Source organism: Psammomys obesus, unplaced genomic scaffold, assembly GCF_907164565.1.
Source record: "Psammomys obesus unplaced genomic scaffold, mPsaObe1.curated_primary_1811, whole genome shotgun sequence".
NCBI classification, from domain to species: domain Eukaryota; kingdom Metazoa; phylum Chordata; class Mammalia; order Rodentia; family Muridae; genus Psammomys; species Psammomys obesus.
Window position 1 is genome coordinate 949,022 of NW_026585689.1, and position 19,204 is coordinate 968,225.

General features: G+C 39.8%; 1 protein-coding gene across 2 annotated transcripts in view; it reads right to left on the reverse strand.

Annotated features, from left to right (window-relative positions):
- The window catches only part of Nectin3 (nectin cell adhesion molecule 3), a 49,480-nt gene extending 30,509 nt beyond the window's left edge, over positions 1 to 18,971 (reverse strand). Inside the window, exon 1 of one of the 2 annotated variants that reach the window (XM_055593799.1) lies at positions 18,592 to 18,971. In XM_055593799.1, the coding sequence (XP_055449774.1) occupies positions 18,592 to 18,757 (166 nt within the window). In that variant the 5' untranslated portion in view covers positions 18,758 to 18,971. Of the gene's footprint in view, positions 1 to 14,083; positions 14,559 to 18,591 lie in introns of those variants that run through there. The other variant, XM_055593793.1, reaches the window with a different exon arrangement.
- Positions 18,972 to 19,204: the final 233 nt, after the last annotated feature.

Consider the following 19,204-nt stretch of genomic DNA (forward strand, 5'->3'; position numbering starts at 1 on the left):
TCCACCAAGCCTAATAGCCTGAGTTGGGCCTCTAGAGGTTATACAGTGGAGAAGAGGACCAACTCCACAAAGTTGTCTCCTGACCTCCACAGGTGCCTGCCATAGAACATGGATGAATGCACGTACACACGCACACACAAGCGCGCGTGCACACACACACACACACACATACACACACTTTCTACATAAATATAAATAAAATATTTAAAGTATAGGTAATTAAAAGGATAGAAATAGAAAAACAGCTTTGGGCCCTACTAAATTGTATTCAAGAATACAGAGGTTCTCTAAATTATTACTGGGTACATAAGTCTACCTTACCACCTAAAAGATGTCAAAGCCGCAGCAAAATTTAAAAGAAAACACTCAAGCACAAGAGTAATCACTAACTAGGCACCAGGAAGAATCAGTAAATGTATTTGAGGTTGAGATAAAAGTATCTGGACGCTACAGTGCACCAACATGCTTTCATTCTGAGCCTGGAATGTGGGTATCTATTAAGCAAGGAAGCACAGCAGGATCCCCTCCTGTGCACTGTCTGAAACAAGCTTTAATGGTTAGCGACATTTCATACTTGACACCACAGCTTTTCCTGTGGGACTATGGGAAAGAACTCCAGAAGCTTGTGCCTGGTTTTCCCCAGACTGCCTTATGACCCTTTGCTAATAATGTTTGCATTGTTTTGCAGTAATACATTACAGCCTTTAGAATATAAGTATGCCTGTCCCAATAAATTTCTGAAAAACCTTCTAACATACCTTATGAGAAAACAAGCATCAATTGGTGTGCTCTTGCCTGGGGCCTGAAAACATACACATACAAGTAACATCATACAAGCCAAATATGCTGTATTTATTTAGGGAACATAGTATGTGTTTAGGAATACACACATACCTATGTGTAACAAAAATCAAAAAGAAGCCATGAGGAGAAAGGTCCATAGAAGGGCTTGGAGAAAGGAGTGGGAATGGGAAAATGAATCAAAAACTAACAAATAATAAAAAATTCGTAAGTTTCAGCATCAAGGAACTCTTTAGAGCAATGAGATTTAAAAAAATGGTGCACTGTAGTGGAAGTCTGGGTTTTTTTTTTTTAAACTCAGTCACATTATATATTGTTTTTGTTGTAATCCTAAGTGTGAGATGTGGGAATGCTTTTAGTCTATCCACTGCTGATAATAGCCTTGTGAGAGGAATAGTGATCTTGGTCAGCTAGAAACTGCCTTGTGGAGGAGGGCATGGTTTTTGCCAGCTGGAAAACATCCTCTAGTGGACTCAGAAAGGATATAAAAAGGAGCAGACACAGAGAGAGAGAGAACACTTTGAGACTGTCATAGAGAAAAACACTCCGGACAACACTTCGAGGAGGCTGCTGCTGATTCTTTCTGCTGTTGCTGTCAGCTATCTGTGTTTGGCTGACTCCTGGAATCCTGATGATGAAGAGTGGAATTGCCCCAAGGAACTAAGTCTAAAGAGGTCTACATCTCCTGCCCTTAATAACCTTTTTCTCCTACGTAGGGTTGGAGGTTGGAAGGGAGGTAGAGGCATTTAGGAACCTCAAATAAAGTAGGTTAAAAAAAAAAAAAAAACAAAGCTTACAGTGTATGCAAACAAAAATAACAAAAAAACACAATAGGAAAATTTTGAACACATTCAACTTTAACTTTGTGGTGAATTCACAAGTGTTTTTGTTAAGTATGCTTATGTGTAAAATATTCACACACTTAAGTATACTATAAGTTTAAGTATATAAGTATATGCATACATATATATGCATATAGTGATAATAAAATATCATAACTGTTTGTCTAATAAAATAAGAAATAAACAGAGCAACTAGATTGATCATAAACACAACAGGACAATAGTGACAGTGTACAATCAACCAAAAGAAAATAAAATACGGAACCTAGTACATATTGCAGAAATAAATTCCATGTGTGTCTTACTAAAAGCAAATCTTTAGTGACAGTGTATCAGAGAAGAACATTGTTTTGATGACCTGAACATTAAAGTACTTCCACTGACAAACACTTCAATAAGTAAAGAGCACAGAACATATTTGCAATATATGAAGCTAGCACACATAAAAAGACTCCTACAAAATTTAAATGAAAATAAGACAACACAATATAATAAAACAAAAAGAAAATGAACAAACAAGTATTCACATCCTGAGACCACAGTTATTAGGGAAATACAAACTAATTACTCAAAAATTAGAATGACTAAAGGGAAAATCTGCTATAATAGATCAAAGTCTCACACTCCCCTGCTAAGACTATAAACTGTTGTAAGCCTTTTTAAAGCAAACCATGCTATCTGTGCCCAGAAATTCTGCTGCCAACATAGGTGATATGGATGTTCATAACAGTACCATTCATAAAAGTATCAGAAGTGAAAACAACTCAAAGTAACATCAGAACCCTAATACATTTTCCAATATTTAGGACAAAGAATGCTACACAGTGGTTTAAAAAAGCTCCTCCATATAATAATATGGTTCAACCCACTAGTAACAGCAAAGAAGAAATTTTCAAGTTTAGATGCAAAATCTGGTGTTAACAGACAGAATTGTGGTTATTTTCAGAGACTTATGATTGAAAAGGAGAGTCAGAGGGACCTCTGGAATGTGCTAATGTTTATTTCTTAGCCACTGGTTTCATGAATATATTAACTCTATTATAATCCATTCAAGAGTACATTTACATAGGTAACACCTCATTCATCTGTCTGAAATTTTGTTCAAGTCAGCTCACACTTATAGTATCTTCAAAATGAATCAAGCCCCAAATCTTAGTTCATACTGCAAAACAAAACAAAAAATCACCACACTATTGTCATGAATTCAATTGTATTATGGAAGAAGTTGTGTTGAAGACCTACACCCTAGTACCTGCAAATGTGACCTTATTTAGAATTAGGGTTATCTGCACATGTAATTAACATGTAACTTAAGATGTGGTCATGTTGAAGTGTATGCTTTTAGTACAATAGGACTGCTGTCCAAATGTGCAGACATTTGTACAGAGAGTGTTACTTGATGACAGAGGCAGTTACTCCAGTGACGTAGCTACAAAGAACAAAGGCTAACAACATCCACAGGAACCAGTGTACAAGGAAGGGTGTTTATATGGCAACCGTAGGAATCAAATATATCCTTCTATATAATTTCTGATTCTTACTTCAGCCTCCCATTCAGCAAGTATTAAATTACTCTTTTAATGTATACAATACAAAATTCCAAACCCACTCATTTCCCTGTATTTTTCATATCCTGGGATCATCAAGACATTATTTTTTCTTCTAATAATCTCTTATTTTAAACCTTTCTACTCCATTTTTACCATTACTACTCTAATTCTAACCTAGAACATACTTTTTATAATTCATATTAGTTCCCTTATATATTTCTCTTCCCAAAATGTCAAATATTACATTCCTATATCTCTTGTCCTGACCTGTCAGACATCCCATTACATGGTACTCAAAAGGTATGCAGTACTTGGGCACTATATTCTACTTTTTTCAATAAATATCGTAGTAAATAAACTATAAACCTACTTATTCCTTATTAGCTGGCTAATGTTTTTTTTTTTTCATTGTATCTAAAATAATCTCTGGGAGACTCAGTGCTTAATTAAATATTTGTATCCACCAACATAAATTACTACCACACCAACCTTTACATGGTAAAAGTTCATCTTCTGTCAACTCATACTTTCAAAGCTGATTCATAATTTACTTTTCACTATGTTTTACTCTACTTTCCTCTGGTGATCATTCAACATTGATTTATCCTCAAAATAAATCACTAATATCAAAATATCAAATCCTCACTATAACTTTCCTCTCTCCCTATGATTTTATTTACGTAAACTTATAAGGTTCTTTTAAGTCTTTAAGGCTCCCTTAAATATGAGCCTCTCTTGTTTTCTGTTACTGAATTTTGTTATACCCAATGTGCATTCCCCTACCCCCTACCCCCCACCCCCAATTTATAAGTCACAAAATTTAAGTGGGTAAAAGAGGCTTTTCTCTCTTTGTCTATCCAATGTATTTTCCTGAGCTACAGCAAAAACATGAAGGTCTGGGGAGCAGGGGTTTGATGGTACTAGCAACTGAACCTACAGCTTTGTGCATCCTACCCAAATACTCTTATTAGGCCCTATCTCTAGACTTCTTTGGACTAAGAATCTAAGTCATCCTAAACGCCTTTTAAATGTATGATCCTCCTTCCTTAGCCTCCAAAGTAGCCGGTTTTACAGGCCTATGCCACAAAATCGAATATCCAATATCAATAAAGTCAGTGTCAGAGGCAAGCTATCCAATGTTTTTAAGAGGTAGCAAGTAAAGTCCTGGGCAGATTGCCTCAAAAGTATCTGACCTACAGTTCTAGATGCCCAAGCAGCCTCCTTTAGTTCTTCATTTACATATCTGCACCACTCAATAGCCTTCAATCATCTTTAGCTGGACTTAAGGTTCTGGCCCTTGTTAACCAAGAACTCTCAAACTTAATGTCTTAGCTTGGGCTGCTATGACAACACCAGGCTGGGTGGCTTACACAGGGTATTACCTTAAGCACTAGAGGACTGAAAATCTGAGATAAGGGTACCAGCATTGTCCAGTTCCTGCTAACACATCGTCCTGTCTTACAGATAATTATTTTCTAGCTGTACTATTCTTCTGACCTATCCAAACTCAATCATCAAAAGGACTCACCATCCACCACTGTCACAGTGGGGATTAGAGGTCAACACATAAATGAGAGATACATATATTCAGTTCCTAATGAAGTGATTCATTCTTTACTCTCCATTTTATCTTTCCCAAGAGTAGACGCTAGCCTATATCTTCTCTAGACTCCACTGGCTAAGTCACTGGGATTTGACACTTTTCCACAACCACTTGTACTAAAATTATTGAGTCTTGGTACTTAGAGAGACTGCTTTAAGGTTACAAGCACTCACTGCTCTTAAAAAGGTCCTGAGTTGGGTTTGTAGCGCTCACATTGAGCAGTGTACAAACACCTGTAATCGTGCTCCAGGATATTCAGGGGCATCTGATATCCTCTTACTGTACTCCATGAGCACATGCACACACACAAGCACACACACACACACACACACACACACACACACACACACACGGACACACATGTACACAGGTGCACGCGTGCACACACACACAATCTAATAAGATAAAATTGGGTCTTTGATGTGTCAGTGTTTTCTTCTTAGCTACTAAATCTACTTCTCTACTTAGTACAACCTTTTTATTTTCTTTCTTTCTCTCTGTCCCATTAAGTCAGGGTCTCGCGTATTCCAGACCGGCCTCAAAGAATGACCCTGAGCTTCTGATCCCGACTCCACCCTCCCAAGATTACAAGTGTGAGTTACAACACGTGGTTTGTCTGATGCTGAGAATCCGACCCAGGGCCCATGTATGTTAAGCACGCATTCTACCAGCTGAACTCTGTCTCCAGCTGAAGGAGAAAATGCAGGCATAACCTACTTGGCACTGCACTTCTAAGTAAGGGAATGGCACATCATGCTCCTGAAGTCAGAACACGGAATTCTGAAGTGGTGTGAGCAACCAGTGGCTGGCCTATGGACAAGTCTGCACAGTTCGTCAGTCCTTTAATGTGCTTCTTCGCGTAATAGCAGGCGGTATTAGTGTTCACTATCCAATCAAAGGTAATGAGCACACTATGGACAGTCCCTAGGCTTCCAATATAGAAGTGGTCGCTCATGTGCAATAAAGCAGACCTTTCTCCTCAGTGGTTTATCGCTACACCCTTTAACAATACAGACATTGCTGTCTTATGGGGAGACACTCCAGTAAGGATGGCATCAGCTCCCCCAGATTACCGTATCCTTTCCTCCTCCCTCTTTCTGACAGCTTATCTAATCAGAATATGGTTTCCCTTTCCTAGGTTTCCTTTCTGCCCTTCTTCTCAATCCCTGTCTTCTTCCACTGTATCCTATAATCTCTCAAATAGTTCCAAATCTTAATTCTAACAATGTTAGAATTCCCAATGTTACATCTTATATCCTACACATCATTTCCAAGTACATCTAAAGAATATTCCCCATAGGCACCATAATTAATGAATTGAATAATAAGTGTCTTTCTTAGTCATTTAGAGAAAAATTCTTACCTAACTCCTTCATGAGTTATACTAATATCCAAGTACTTCTACTTCTCAGGTCCATTCCTCCCTTCAAATCCTTCTAACATATGGCCATTTATCTTGTCTTCCCAAGGACCGCTTCTGCCTCTAGTAGCACAGACGTAGCAGTAATAAGAGTCCACCAATATACACTCAATCACAGAGTTGAGTCTATAGCTAACTTCCTTCAAAAGCCACTGTATTCATTATTTTTCCATTGCTGTGATAAAATGGCCTAACCAAAACAACTTAGGGAAGAACAGGCTTACAAGTCCAGAAAGTCCACAATGCCAGCCAGGGAAGCGTGAAATGGCAGGAGGAAACTAGCTGATCACATTTCCATCCAGACACAGGAAACAGAAAGAAGAAACAGGAAGTAAGAGGAGTAAACAAACCCTCAAAGCCCATACCAGTGTCTTTCTTTCTTCAGCAAGGATCTACCTCCTAAAAGTCCCATGGTGTCCCCAAACAGTAACACTAACTTGTTCAAATACACAAGTCAGGGTGGAGCAAATTTCTCATCAAAACCACCATATTCAGCCCCTATCTTCCACAGGTTCAAGGCCATATTATAATGCCAACAGCATTTAGTCTACCTTTAAAAGTCCCCATAGTCTCAATACTTCTCAAAATTCCAACTCCCAAGCCTCTTCTGAGATTTAAGGCAGTCCCTCACCCATGACCTCATTAAATCAAAGATAAATTATATACTCAACACACAATGGCACAGAATATGCACTATTAAGATGAACAGAAGCACAGTGAGGAAAAGACTGGACCAAAACGAGACCAAAGACCTAATATAGCAAACACTACTCCATGTCCAGTACTTAGGGTTTCAGTATCAAAAAGCCCATCTAGATGGTTCCACCCCTTTCAGCTTTGCTGTCTGCAACATACAACCTTTTCTTGGGCTGGTTTTACTCCCTGTGTAAAGCTCTCCTTGCTGATGTCTCACTGCTCTGGCATTCCCATATCTTGGGGTTTCCATTTTCACCACAACCCAGGCTTCACCTTCACAGATTCACAGGGCCTTTTCTTGCAAATAGCAATTCTTTCATACACTGCTTGGACCCAGTGGTCCTCTGAAACTGCAGAGGGAGAATCCACTACCCTCTTTCTTTCATCTTTCTTCTTTCCCAAACAAGAATGGCAAGATGTGGATAAGATATGGCCAAGTTCAGTTTCATTGCCAGCTGGGATAGACCCTGCCCCACCTGAACCACATTTACAGCAGTTTTTCCTGGCCTTCTTTTCTTCTTCAAACCAGTTTGCTTTTTCCCCATTTGCTTTTATAAATGTAGACTTGTCCGAGAGAATTCAGTGATAGCCATACCACAGACTCAACATCAAACATTGACTACCATCAAATCTACTCTGCCAAAGAAATTAGTTTATTACTTTTTAATTTAGCTTCAAGCAAGTTCTCAGGACAAGGGCATAATACAACCAGATTATTTGCCAAGCTATCACACAAATGGCTGTACCCCAAATGCTAACTCTTTGTTCCCCTTTGAAACCTCCCATTCCAGGTCTCTCCTGTCCACATTACTCCCAGCACTTCTGTCTTTTGGGTTCCTATAACAATGCCTGTTGAGCTCCGTTTACAGCATTCAATAGCTTTGCTAGTCCAAACTTCCAAAGCTCTCCATATTCCTTCAAAAAATAATGTGCCTAGGTTCTTCACAGCAACACTCCATTTTCTCTAGAGCTAATTTCCTTACTCATCACTTTTTCTGTTGCTCTTAAAAAGCACTCTGACAAGGAATGTTATAAAAGAAGGGAGAGAGGGAAAGACCAGGAAGGGACAGGAGCTCTACAAGGAGAGTAACAGAAGCAACAAATCTGGGCCCAGGGGTCTTTTCTGAGACAGATACTCCAACCAAGGACCATGCATGGAGATAACCTAGAACCCCTGCACAGATGCAGTCCATGGCAGCTCAGTCTCCAAATGGGTTCCCTAGTAAAGGGAACAGGGACTGTCTCTGATATAAATTCAGTTGCTGGCTCTTTGATCACCTCGCCCTGCGGGGGGTGTACAGTCTTACCAGGCCACAGAGAAAGACAAAGCCAACAGTTCTGATGAGACCTGATAGGCTAGGATCGGATGGAAGGGGAGGAGGACCTCCCCTATCAGTGGACTGGGGGAGGGGCATGGGAGGAGCAGAGGGAGGGAGGACTGGATAAGGGAGAAGACTACAGCTGGAATACAAAGTGAATTAATTGTAATAAATTTTAAAAAATGAATTAAAAAAAACTGGAAAAAAAAAGCATTCTGACTAAAAGCAACTTAAGGAAGAAATCAGTGTATTGGGCTTATGGTTCCAGAGGAATACAATCCGTATTGGCAGGGAAGAACCTCATGGTAGCAGATGACAGAAGCCTGCTATTGACATTCCTATCTGTACACAGAAAGCAAAAAGAGGCAGCATGAACTTCTACCAGCAAGGCCCCAACTTCCAAAGTTGCCAAAACTTCCCCAAGCAACATCTACTAAAGAACAAGTGCTCAAATACATAAGCCCATGGGGAACATTTCTCATTCAAACCACCATAGCTCCTTACTGCTTACCAGTATAACTTTAGCCAAGAAAAACAATCACTTGCCTCCATAAAGTCCATGTTTTGAATGCCACAGAAATATTAATTCCTTCTGGAATACTCACCCAGTGGTCTTTTCAACTTACCATTTTCTATTTATTAGATTACCTCATAAAGGGAAATGCAATTCAGCTAAAAATGTTAGATTCCTCCTCTTCAAGTCTTCCTCCATCAGTAGCAGAAAGAGAGAAGGGGTGGGGGGGGGTGGGAAAGAGAAAGCGAAAGCTCCTTCTATATTCCTACAAACTTCATTTTTATGGTACAGGAAACAGAAACCAAGGCAGCATGCAAGCTAGACATGTGAGATATATGTTCAGATCTCTTCACTCTGAAACAAGGTCTCACTGTGTTGCTAGGCCCGTAGTCTGGAACTTGCAACAATGATCCTCCTGTCCCAGACCCCCTGAGTAGCTGGGATTGCAGATCTGTACCACCACATCCTATTCCACAAAACTTTACATGGGTTTTGTTGTAGATCAACAACTTAATTTTCACAACAATTTTGTGATTGAAATACCATTTAGCCAGATTTTGAAACAGGTAGAAAATCACTAGACACTCCCGCTCTCCATCCATCTCCCTCTTCCTCCCTCTGTCTCTGTCTCTCACACACACACACAAATCTTCAATGCCGATCTCCTGACACTGAACTTCCTGTTTCTTAGGTGAAGGCCACGCAGCATAGCTGGAGGGTGTTTGCCTAGAATGTTCAAGGCCTTAAGTTTGGTCCCTGGCATTAAGAAAAGAAATAAGCTCTACATGTCTTAAGGTCCAGTATTCCAAAAAGATGTTCTGTTTAATAAAGGGGGAAGTCTCTTTCCTACTTGAAATAACAGTTTTACCCAGCTGAAGTCTACTCGTGTATTTTAAGTTATACTGGTATATTTTAAGTTATACTGGTATATGTTACATATTTGTGTATATATTTATATATGTATGAATTTTGTATTATTCTTACTACTGAGTCTAAAAGCCTAAGAGTATCATTCCTGAATCTACCATGGCACATACATGATTGCTCTGGTATCGTGGTTTCATTAATAGGAACCAGCATCTCTCTCCTGCTCCAATTTCTAAGTCCTTTAATTTCTGTACAGCAACATCAAGTGTTAAAATTACCTAGTTAAAATTATCATATTTAAACAATAAATATTATTCAACCAACTCTTGAAACTTCAAGTTCACAAATCAAGTCCTCTAACCCATCTGGTAAAAGAAACAGCTATGAATACAAATAGAGCCACTACTCCAGATGACTGTAGAGGGCAGCAAAGCAATAGAAGTACCCTCAAAAAAACCTGGATCTTAAAACACATCGTCAAAATTCAAGCTTTGGAGAACAAGAGACTATTGGACTGTTATAAAAATTTTGAAAATTTATATATGTAAGCATTTTCATGTGCACCCAGATCCATGTATTTAACTGTGTATACATGTGTGCATATATGCACAAATAAGTTTGATAAACAATCGCTTCAAAATAGGCACCATAATTACTAATTACTTCCAGTCTTAAAGTTGAAAATGTTTTCTCTAAAACTATGAAAGTTATCTATTTTCATTTTTGTACTATCTTAAGTACAGAAATAATATAACATACTTTAAACAGACAGCCATATTTTTCTAAGACAGTTACTACTGCCAATCCTAGACTTGATAAATTTCAAAATCAAGTCACATATAAGGTTTAACAGCAACTTAAACAAAGAAAACCCTTTGACATTACACTAACAGACAACAAACAGAAGAAAAGTTGCAAAAGAACTGCAACTCTTTACGGCCATTTTTCTGTTAAGGAAGCTAATATAAAAAATGATGTTGAATACAAACGCATTACTGGCATGCTTCTGATCTTATGCTGGTTATTTGTTCATCTCCTTCAAGTTCTACAAGAATTGCAAGGATTCGGAGTAGCTATGTCAGCTACTCTGCTGACATAAGCAGTCTACATAAGCAGACTTACAAGTTAGTGAAAATTTGCTATTAATGTTGTACCACTTAAACCAAGGTCCAAGTGTTCTCTGTGTACACTACCCCCCCCCCCACTCCTAGCCATAATCTCTTCAAAAACACGTAAGGAAAAGGTATTTTTAAAAGACATTTTTTTCCAAATAAAGGACCTAACCGATTTTAATGTCTGCCTTAGTGTTAAGTTGAACTTAGAGTCATACACAATTATCTCTAATTTAAATTAAATTGAATCCACGATGACAAGACCATTATGAAATGAATTTTAACCTAACTCAGTGCAGCTATACTTAAGAAAATTTAACCCAAGTCTTCAAAACCAACAGTCCACAGTATTTTTTAGAGACAATCATTTCTATCATGCCCAATTTACAAAAATAATTTGTGTATAAAGTTGATCATAACAAAGTTTTCATTACACTTTTTTCTTTGAAGAGCACAGCTCATTCTTAATTACAATGTTCTCAGTTACTGAGTTTTGTCTTATCTGTTGATTTCTCATTGGTATACCCATTTTGAATTTGAAGAAGGTCAAAACTGACCTATGGGAGGAATGTAGACTTTCTTCGGTGATATTGTAAAATGAGCTGTATATTATTTAGCTAGTGTGTATAAACAGTTTCCAATGGGGGCCATATCTTCATGATGTGCTATGAAGTAGGTAAATTTATGACTGATAGCAGGTTATCTTATAATGAAAATTTTCCAGAGCTGCTTTTGGGGGAGACATGAAAGCACCAAGTGGAAAATTTAAAAATAGGGTCATGTCAAATTCAAAATGGGTATACCAATGAAAAATCAACAGACAAGACGAAACAAATGGGAAAGTATTTCAGTTAATAAAGCCAGGCCTATCAATCTTCCGTAGTTTGTCGCTCAAATTTAAAATACATCTCAACAGTTTCATGTCTCCCTTAATATATTTTATATACCAGAGCTTTTACAACATAATAATAAACATGTCACAAAAAGAAAAGTTGAGATAGAATGCTTCACGAAACAAGTTAAGACGACTAATAATTTAATGCATACTGTTAGTTTTTTGTGAAGAGTATTAATTATATAATATATACTTTTCCCAATTTCCAAATATATTAATCATGGTATTTTCTTCTTGAGATGAGTGCTCCATGAAAAACTCCTACCTCTGCTATTCTAAACGTAAAACCACAGGAAAATGGACCTACATTCTCACTGTATGAATGCAGTGGTAAGGGAGGCCTTAGTGACGAGAGCCGTTCTTACAGGAAGTAAACCGGCAGAACAACGTGATTCTAGGCCCAAAGCGGATCACCCACTTCAGAGACGACATGTGGGGCGGTAGCCAGAAGCCATGATGCGGCTCACTACCAAGTGCATCGTGTGTGGCTTATTTAAATGGAAACCGTCAATGTGTAAAATGTCAACAAGACTTCAAAAACTTTAGCATAAAGCTAAATATCTGCAATTTAATATTAATTATTAATTACATGCTGAAATGCTACTTGGTCATCTTATGTCATGTTTACTCTTTAACCCTTTTAATGTAATATTAAGAAAACAAAATTATGTGGGTCCTATCATATTGTGTAGTATGCATGCTCATACTTAAGGCTAAACTTGATTTTGTTGCTAAATTCTTGAAGTAAGGAAACTTGAGTGTCCCTATATGACAAACACAGGAAAATAAGAAACAGTGAAGAGTATGGTACAGTGTGTTTCGTTCAGAGAGTAGTTTTATCTGGTCAAGCTGAAAATAAAAAGTTTGCAACAAGTAGAAATCATCTGGGGGAAGAATTTGAAGGCATCGCTCAAATTAATCTCCCCAACTCCCAATACAACAGCTCTTCCGGCCTAACACAGCAAGATAAGCCTACCAGAAAAATAACCTCATTGATATTACTCTAAAGTGAAAATCATAACATGAGCATAAATTATTATCCTTTCTGAGATAACCACATATTGTGTAAGATGTATCAAGACAAATTCGAGGCAGCTCTCACTAGAAGTTGATGGCCTATAAGAAAGCAAAAACATCAAGTCCACCCTTAAAAAGGTTCCCAACAAACCTAAATAAATGACTAAACTGTCAGAATCTACTAAAAAATAAAAATCTTTCAGAGCTGGGAGAAGGCTCAGTCATTAAAAGTGCCTGTCATGCTAGTAAAAAAAAAAAAAAAAAGAGTACTGGGGTTGAGATGCCCAGAGTCCACAAAGATGCTGGGAGGTTGTAATTCCAACCTTGGGATGAACAGGCAAGAGGACTCTCCAGGCTAGTCAGATCAACCCTATCTTCCAGCTCGGCATTCACTTGCCTCAGTGCCTAACAAAGACTGCCAATTTCTACCTGTGGCCTCCAAATACACACCCACACACACCGGCATAAACATGTGTGCACAAACACGTGACACGCATACACATACATGCATACTACACATACATACACATGAAAAAATACATAAAATGGGTGTGGTGACACATGCCTTTAATCCCAGCACCTGGGAGGGAGAGGCACACTGGAGCTCTCTTGAGTTCAAGGCCAATCTGGTCTGCATAGTGAGCTCCAAGCTAGCCATACCTACATAGTAACAGTCTTGGTGTCCAAAAAAACAGAGAAAATAAGTAATTTTGAAAAATTAAAATCATGAATTTGATGAAAATCAGGAATATGTGTTTAAGAATCAAAAGGCAATTTTAGGCAAAAATTTATTTTAAAAATGGAAAGTATGACAAATTAATGGTACTTCAATATTTAAAGTGTTTTCTGAATGCTTGGCACACAGAATATTTAAAATTCTATTACCATCTTATTTGAATATACCCAAATTTATATACTAACAGCAATTATTAATGAAATGTCTTATCTTGTAAAAATCATATAGCTCTTACTGTGAATTTTTATGACGATATTAACAGTTAACACAATAATCTATAGAAATACACTTACTACTTTTAATAGATAAATTACAGAATGTAAAATTACTATTTTTTTTAATAGGACTACCATAGCTAGCTTCTCTTCTACCTAGTTTTTAAACACCATCTCTAACTGGAAAGGTGTTTATTTCTTTAACTATAACAGATGCAAGATGCATATCAAAATTTGCAAGCTCCTAATACATATGTATGTATGCATGTATATGTGAGTATGTGAATAGGTCATCCATTATCCAAAAAGCTGCAATTCCAAATGTTCCAAAACACAAAGCCTTGCACATGACACCACAAGTACAAAATCCCATACTATGCACAAATTTACTAAAAACATTGCGTACAATTACTGTGAAGATAAGCATACAAGGGGATATAGAAAGTTGAACTTGGTCCCTTGAGACCAGTACTATCATGGTATCTATTTAAATTACCTATATGTATGTGCAAATACTCAATCCTCAGGGACAAGAAAGATGGCTCAGGAGTAACGGACATTTGTTGCTTTTGTTGGGAGTAAAAGGGATCCAAGTTCAGTTCCCAGCACCCATATGGTGGTTCATAGCGATCCTTATCTCCAGTTCCAGAGGATCTGACGCCCTCCGCAAGCACCAGGTACACATGTTCATAAAGACAAACAGGCAAATCGTTCATTTACATACAATAAAATAATATAATACAATAAAATAATCTAATTTTTATCTTAAATATGAAACATACCTGATCCCAAGCATTTCAAATAGATTCTTATGACATACACAAGGCCGCATAAATAAGTCAGGCCAATAAACATACTTCACAAAAGTACATGCATTCAGCTCCATAGCTATGCCTCTTTCTGATGCTGGAGGTTTTAGAAGCATGGTTTTCTTTCATTTGTTTCTAGATTTGGTTACCATTTCAACAATGCATGTTTACAGTAACGACTCATGCCGCCCCTAACCTGATGGTATGGACAGACAGTGGTGTCATCCCTTCTCCACACCACATGACCCATATAATCATTAATCTTCTAAGTGACCCTATGGAAAATTGCTAAATCGTAAACATTCATCCTCTCTGAGGGAGGGGGTCAAGTAGTTTCCACACTAATAAACATTTAATTTGACTATGTCCTAATTTTCTGAAACAGCTACCTCTTTATTTACATAAAGTACATCTAATGAATATTTCTAGACTACTGATTATGTTATACAGTCAGGAACATACAAAGTGTCAATGAATTAGAAAACTCAACTACCTAGAATTAATTTAGAGTCACCTATGCCGGGGCTGACGATTTATAATGTACAGTGCAATAAAAGCTATAGCATGTAGGAGCTACGACATCCATGCACTTGAAATGTTTCAGTTTATTCTTTGATCTAATATCCTAAGAACCCCAGTAGTAAGAGAAAATAAGTAACCTGCCAAGGATTCCCCTTTAAAAAGTGGCAGTCTTCATTCAGAATCAGACTGACTTTTTAGTGATTAAATCATCAATTCCAGTAAGGGAGAAAAAGGGAGTGTGAAAGAGGAAACAGACTGATCTTATATCATTAAATTGTCTAATTTCAAAAATAACTGACTCAATTGATTTTTAAAAGTGATTTTTAAAGTCAAGATGCAGTTCAGTGGTAAAATGTACTGGCTTAGAATATGCGATTCCCGAAATTCCATCCCTAGAGAAATATACACACATCCACACATGCACACAACAACAAAGTGAGTTTTTACATAATGAGATGTGTTCCCCTATCCCCAGAAACTCACAGGATCTCATATACTTCTCTACAAAAACGCCAACTGTTCTGTAATCGTCTACTTCCTTCCTATTGGAGCACTCACTGCAAGCATGCTGAGGGCAAGACACTGCCAAGTGTGCATTCCCAAGTGTTTACAAAGTCCCTAAAAGTGTTCAAAGTGTTTGTTAAAGATTTGCTATTATATAATAACTCATTTGCTAAACATTTATCTAACATAAGACAAAGCCTTGTTAAAAAAAAAAAAAAAAAAGCAGAGTCATGGTGGCAGAATCCCAAAGAAATACTGGGACCCTAGATCAGTCAAAACTTCCATCTTCTAATTCTTCAATGTCATATTCCTGCTAAAACAATATTCTCAACCTCCCAGAAAAATTGTAAGAAGAAAAAGTGAGACACATAAGATTACCTATCAGTGATAATTATCATATCACAAAGGAATATGGAATTTCAGAATTAAAGAAACTAGGTTTGAGTCAGATGTTATAGAAGCTTGATCCCTTGGACCTTGTAACTAGAAATGACTTATACTTTAAAAATCTAGCAATTTCTCCACCTCTGAAATGCTCATTTTAAAAAATTGAGCTCTCAAATCAGAAATAGGATTATATACTTACATAATCTCACAATTTAGGAGAGTAACAGGTAGATAAGAAATGTGAGGCCAATCTCAACCACACAGTGAGACCCTGACCTCAATCCTGGGGGCCAGGGGGCACTAGCTCTTCTAATAGTATTCATTACCAAAACACAGAGCAATTCCAGCATTTTATATATAGTTTTTATAATGTAAGGTTTACCATTGATGAGGAATATTTTTAGCAGCTAAATTAACATGATGATGTTAACCTCACCAATTAATACAATGCTCAATTTAAAAAAAAACCTTATCAAAACAAAACTTATCAAAACAAAATTTTAAAAAAACTCCAAATGACAAAACAAGAACATTCTGATTATCAGGTAGCATCGTCTTTTTACAGTCTAAAATTCTTTCAACTCTAGAACCAAGTCCATCAATCAAACAGTAAGTAGGAGGCAAATCAGGTTAGTACTATGGAATATTAATGTTACTATCATTCACAGATCAACAGGTTGTTAGAAGGGGAAAAAAGCTTACATGAAGAAAATTGTTTCTATACGTACTACCATTTCTGAGTCAAGACAACTGCACCCTATTCAAAGCCTGCATTCTAAAATAGAGGCCGATTAAAAAAAAGAAAGAAAAAAAAAAGAGTTGTAAGAACTCACTAATTACTGTGTTACCTAACACAAGCCCAAACATCCAGCCCTTTAAATGAGCGGGCACACAGTAACAAACCTACTGTCTACATCATCAAGTAGAGTGGGCTCTAAAAAACCCAATTCATACCTCCTCTAAATCGCAGTATGCTTTGCTACTAGAACACTATACAAGATTTCCTTAAAACATATTTCTTCTTCTAAGGAAAAACCAAGGTTTCTTCCCAAAAGTAATCAACAACTCATTGACACAGCCACTATGAAATTAGCAACGTAAACTCTATTTTCTGAATCAACTTTTATATAACTTCAGTCTCCCATCTCTAGCCTCACAAATACTCCTTCAGTACTTACACAAACTGAGTCACAAAGGTGAAATGCTTATAGCACCCCCACTCTCAAAGTATCCTGGAACTGAAATCATAAGCACCATCTACAATCCTCCTCCTTAATGAAGCTCCTGAGGACAACATACAAATTCAATCTAGAAATTCGTATTAACTTAAAAGGAGGGTAACAGGGCTAAAAAAAATGGTGTCTTAGAACCAAAGATCTGGGGAGTGGTGATATGGAAACCTGATTAGATTGCATAGCATTTATCACAACGCACTCCATGTAAATCAGAAACTTGCCTTACAGTACTGGGAATGTACTAAAATTCTCCGTCTCTAAGTGGCACTCAATCTCAACATAATTTCCTCTCCCTCTGAACCAACCAACTGCCCTGACTCACCTACCAGTAACGTATTTCCTTTCTCCTTCATTACAGCACTAAAGAAATCCGTATGTATCTATCCTTTATTACAAATACCAATTTATTATACGGTTAAAGATTTAATGATGCACTCAGAACCAGTGTCTGAGCAACCTAAGTTTTATTCCTCCATCTTTACTATCAGCAATCCTTAAATGAACATCTTGCAAGCATTTCGATATTACCCAGACATTTAATCTCTTAAGACTGGTAGTTTTCTTTTACCAAATCAGTGCTGTCCACTGATCATCAAGTCTACTTCCCTTGCATGAAAAGTGAATAGACCAGTTGTTTTTTTTTGTTTTGTGGTTTTTTTTTTGTTTTTGTTTTTTTTTTTAATCATCCTTAAAAAAGTAGGTCTTTAAACTAGTCTCAGATCCCAGGAACAGAACTTACAAAGAGATTAGCTCCTAAACCTGGAGTTTAAAAAAAAAAAAAGACACACGGGAGAAACCCGGGGCTCCTTGTTTCAACAGCCAGGGGAGAGTCGAGGCAATACGTCTTTAAAAGGTAAATCATGGATCCCCCCAGACAAGGTTTTCTTCTAAAATAACGGGGGGTTGGGGGGAGGGGGCAGCGTGAAGGACGTCCAACAACTGGGAAGGTGGAGTGCGGGTAGCATCTGAGCTCGACCGAAAGATCCAATGGTTGCCAGGGCACAAATCGGGTCGTAGGAGAATGCCTGCCGCAGGGTGGGTTCTTAAGATGGTGCTTTCTCCCGGAGGCCAGGAGGCGTGGACCCCAAGGCTTCGGCGCGCCGGGCTAGTGTCCGCAGGGTTTCCGGACTCGCAGCTCAAGTTTCACCCGGGAGAGAGGAGGCGGCAACGTGCATCCCGGGCATCCCAACCTCAGCCCACAAGTCCGCGCTCTCGGCTTCCAGGGCGCATCAGCTCGGGAAGTAACGGTTCCCGGGGCGCGCAGGGCTCCGCGCACCGAGCTCCACCGCCGGCCCCGGGGTCCCAGCGCGACGAGCCGCGCGGCCTCGGGGGGGGGGGGGCGGGCAGCTGGCGGCGGGAGCCTCGTTCGCAATTCCCGGCCTTCCCGGGCCTCGCCCGGGGCGCGGCGAAAAGTTTCCAGGCAAAGTCCGCGGCGGCCGCTCGCGCAGCCAACCGCCCCGGCCGGCACAACCGCCTCGCCCCCGCCGCCCGGACCGAGCCGCCGCTCCCGCCCCCGGCTCTGCCCCGCGCTCGCCCGCTTCACCTACCGCACAGCCGGGAGAAGAGCAGCAGGGGAACGAGCAGCAGCAGCAGCGGCGGCGGCGGCGTCGGGGCCGGCAGCAGCAGCAGCCCGGCCGCGGGGGGAGACGCCGAGGAAAGTTGTGCTCTGCCGCCTCCAGGACACGACGGGGCCGGGCCCGGGGTCCGCGCCATGCCCGCCCTGCCCCGGCCCACCCGCTCGCCCGCGCCTCAGGCTCTGGGTGGCGGCGGCGGCGGCGGCCGTGGCGCGGAAGGGCCAGCGCGCGCGTCCTCAACCCCCGGCTCCTGCGCCGTCGCCGCCCGCCGCCCCTCGGCCGAGCGCTCGCGGCTGCCTCGACTCCGCCGTCGCCGACGCCACTGCCGAGGCTGAAGCGGGAGCCGCCCGCCCGCCGCCGCCGCCACCACTCCCCCTCCCCGCGGTCCCCGCCCGCCGCGAACTCCTGGGAACTCGGAACGCACCACCCCGCCCTGCGAGAGGGGGAGCCGCCGACCCTCGCTGCCGGGACGAGCCCGCCCTCCCCCGCCGCCCGGGGGCCGGGACGCCCAGCGGCCCGCCGAGTCTCCTCCCACCCGCCCTCCCCACACGCTCCTCCCATCTCAAAAAAAAAAAAAAAAGAAGAA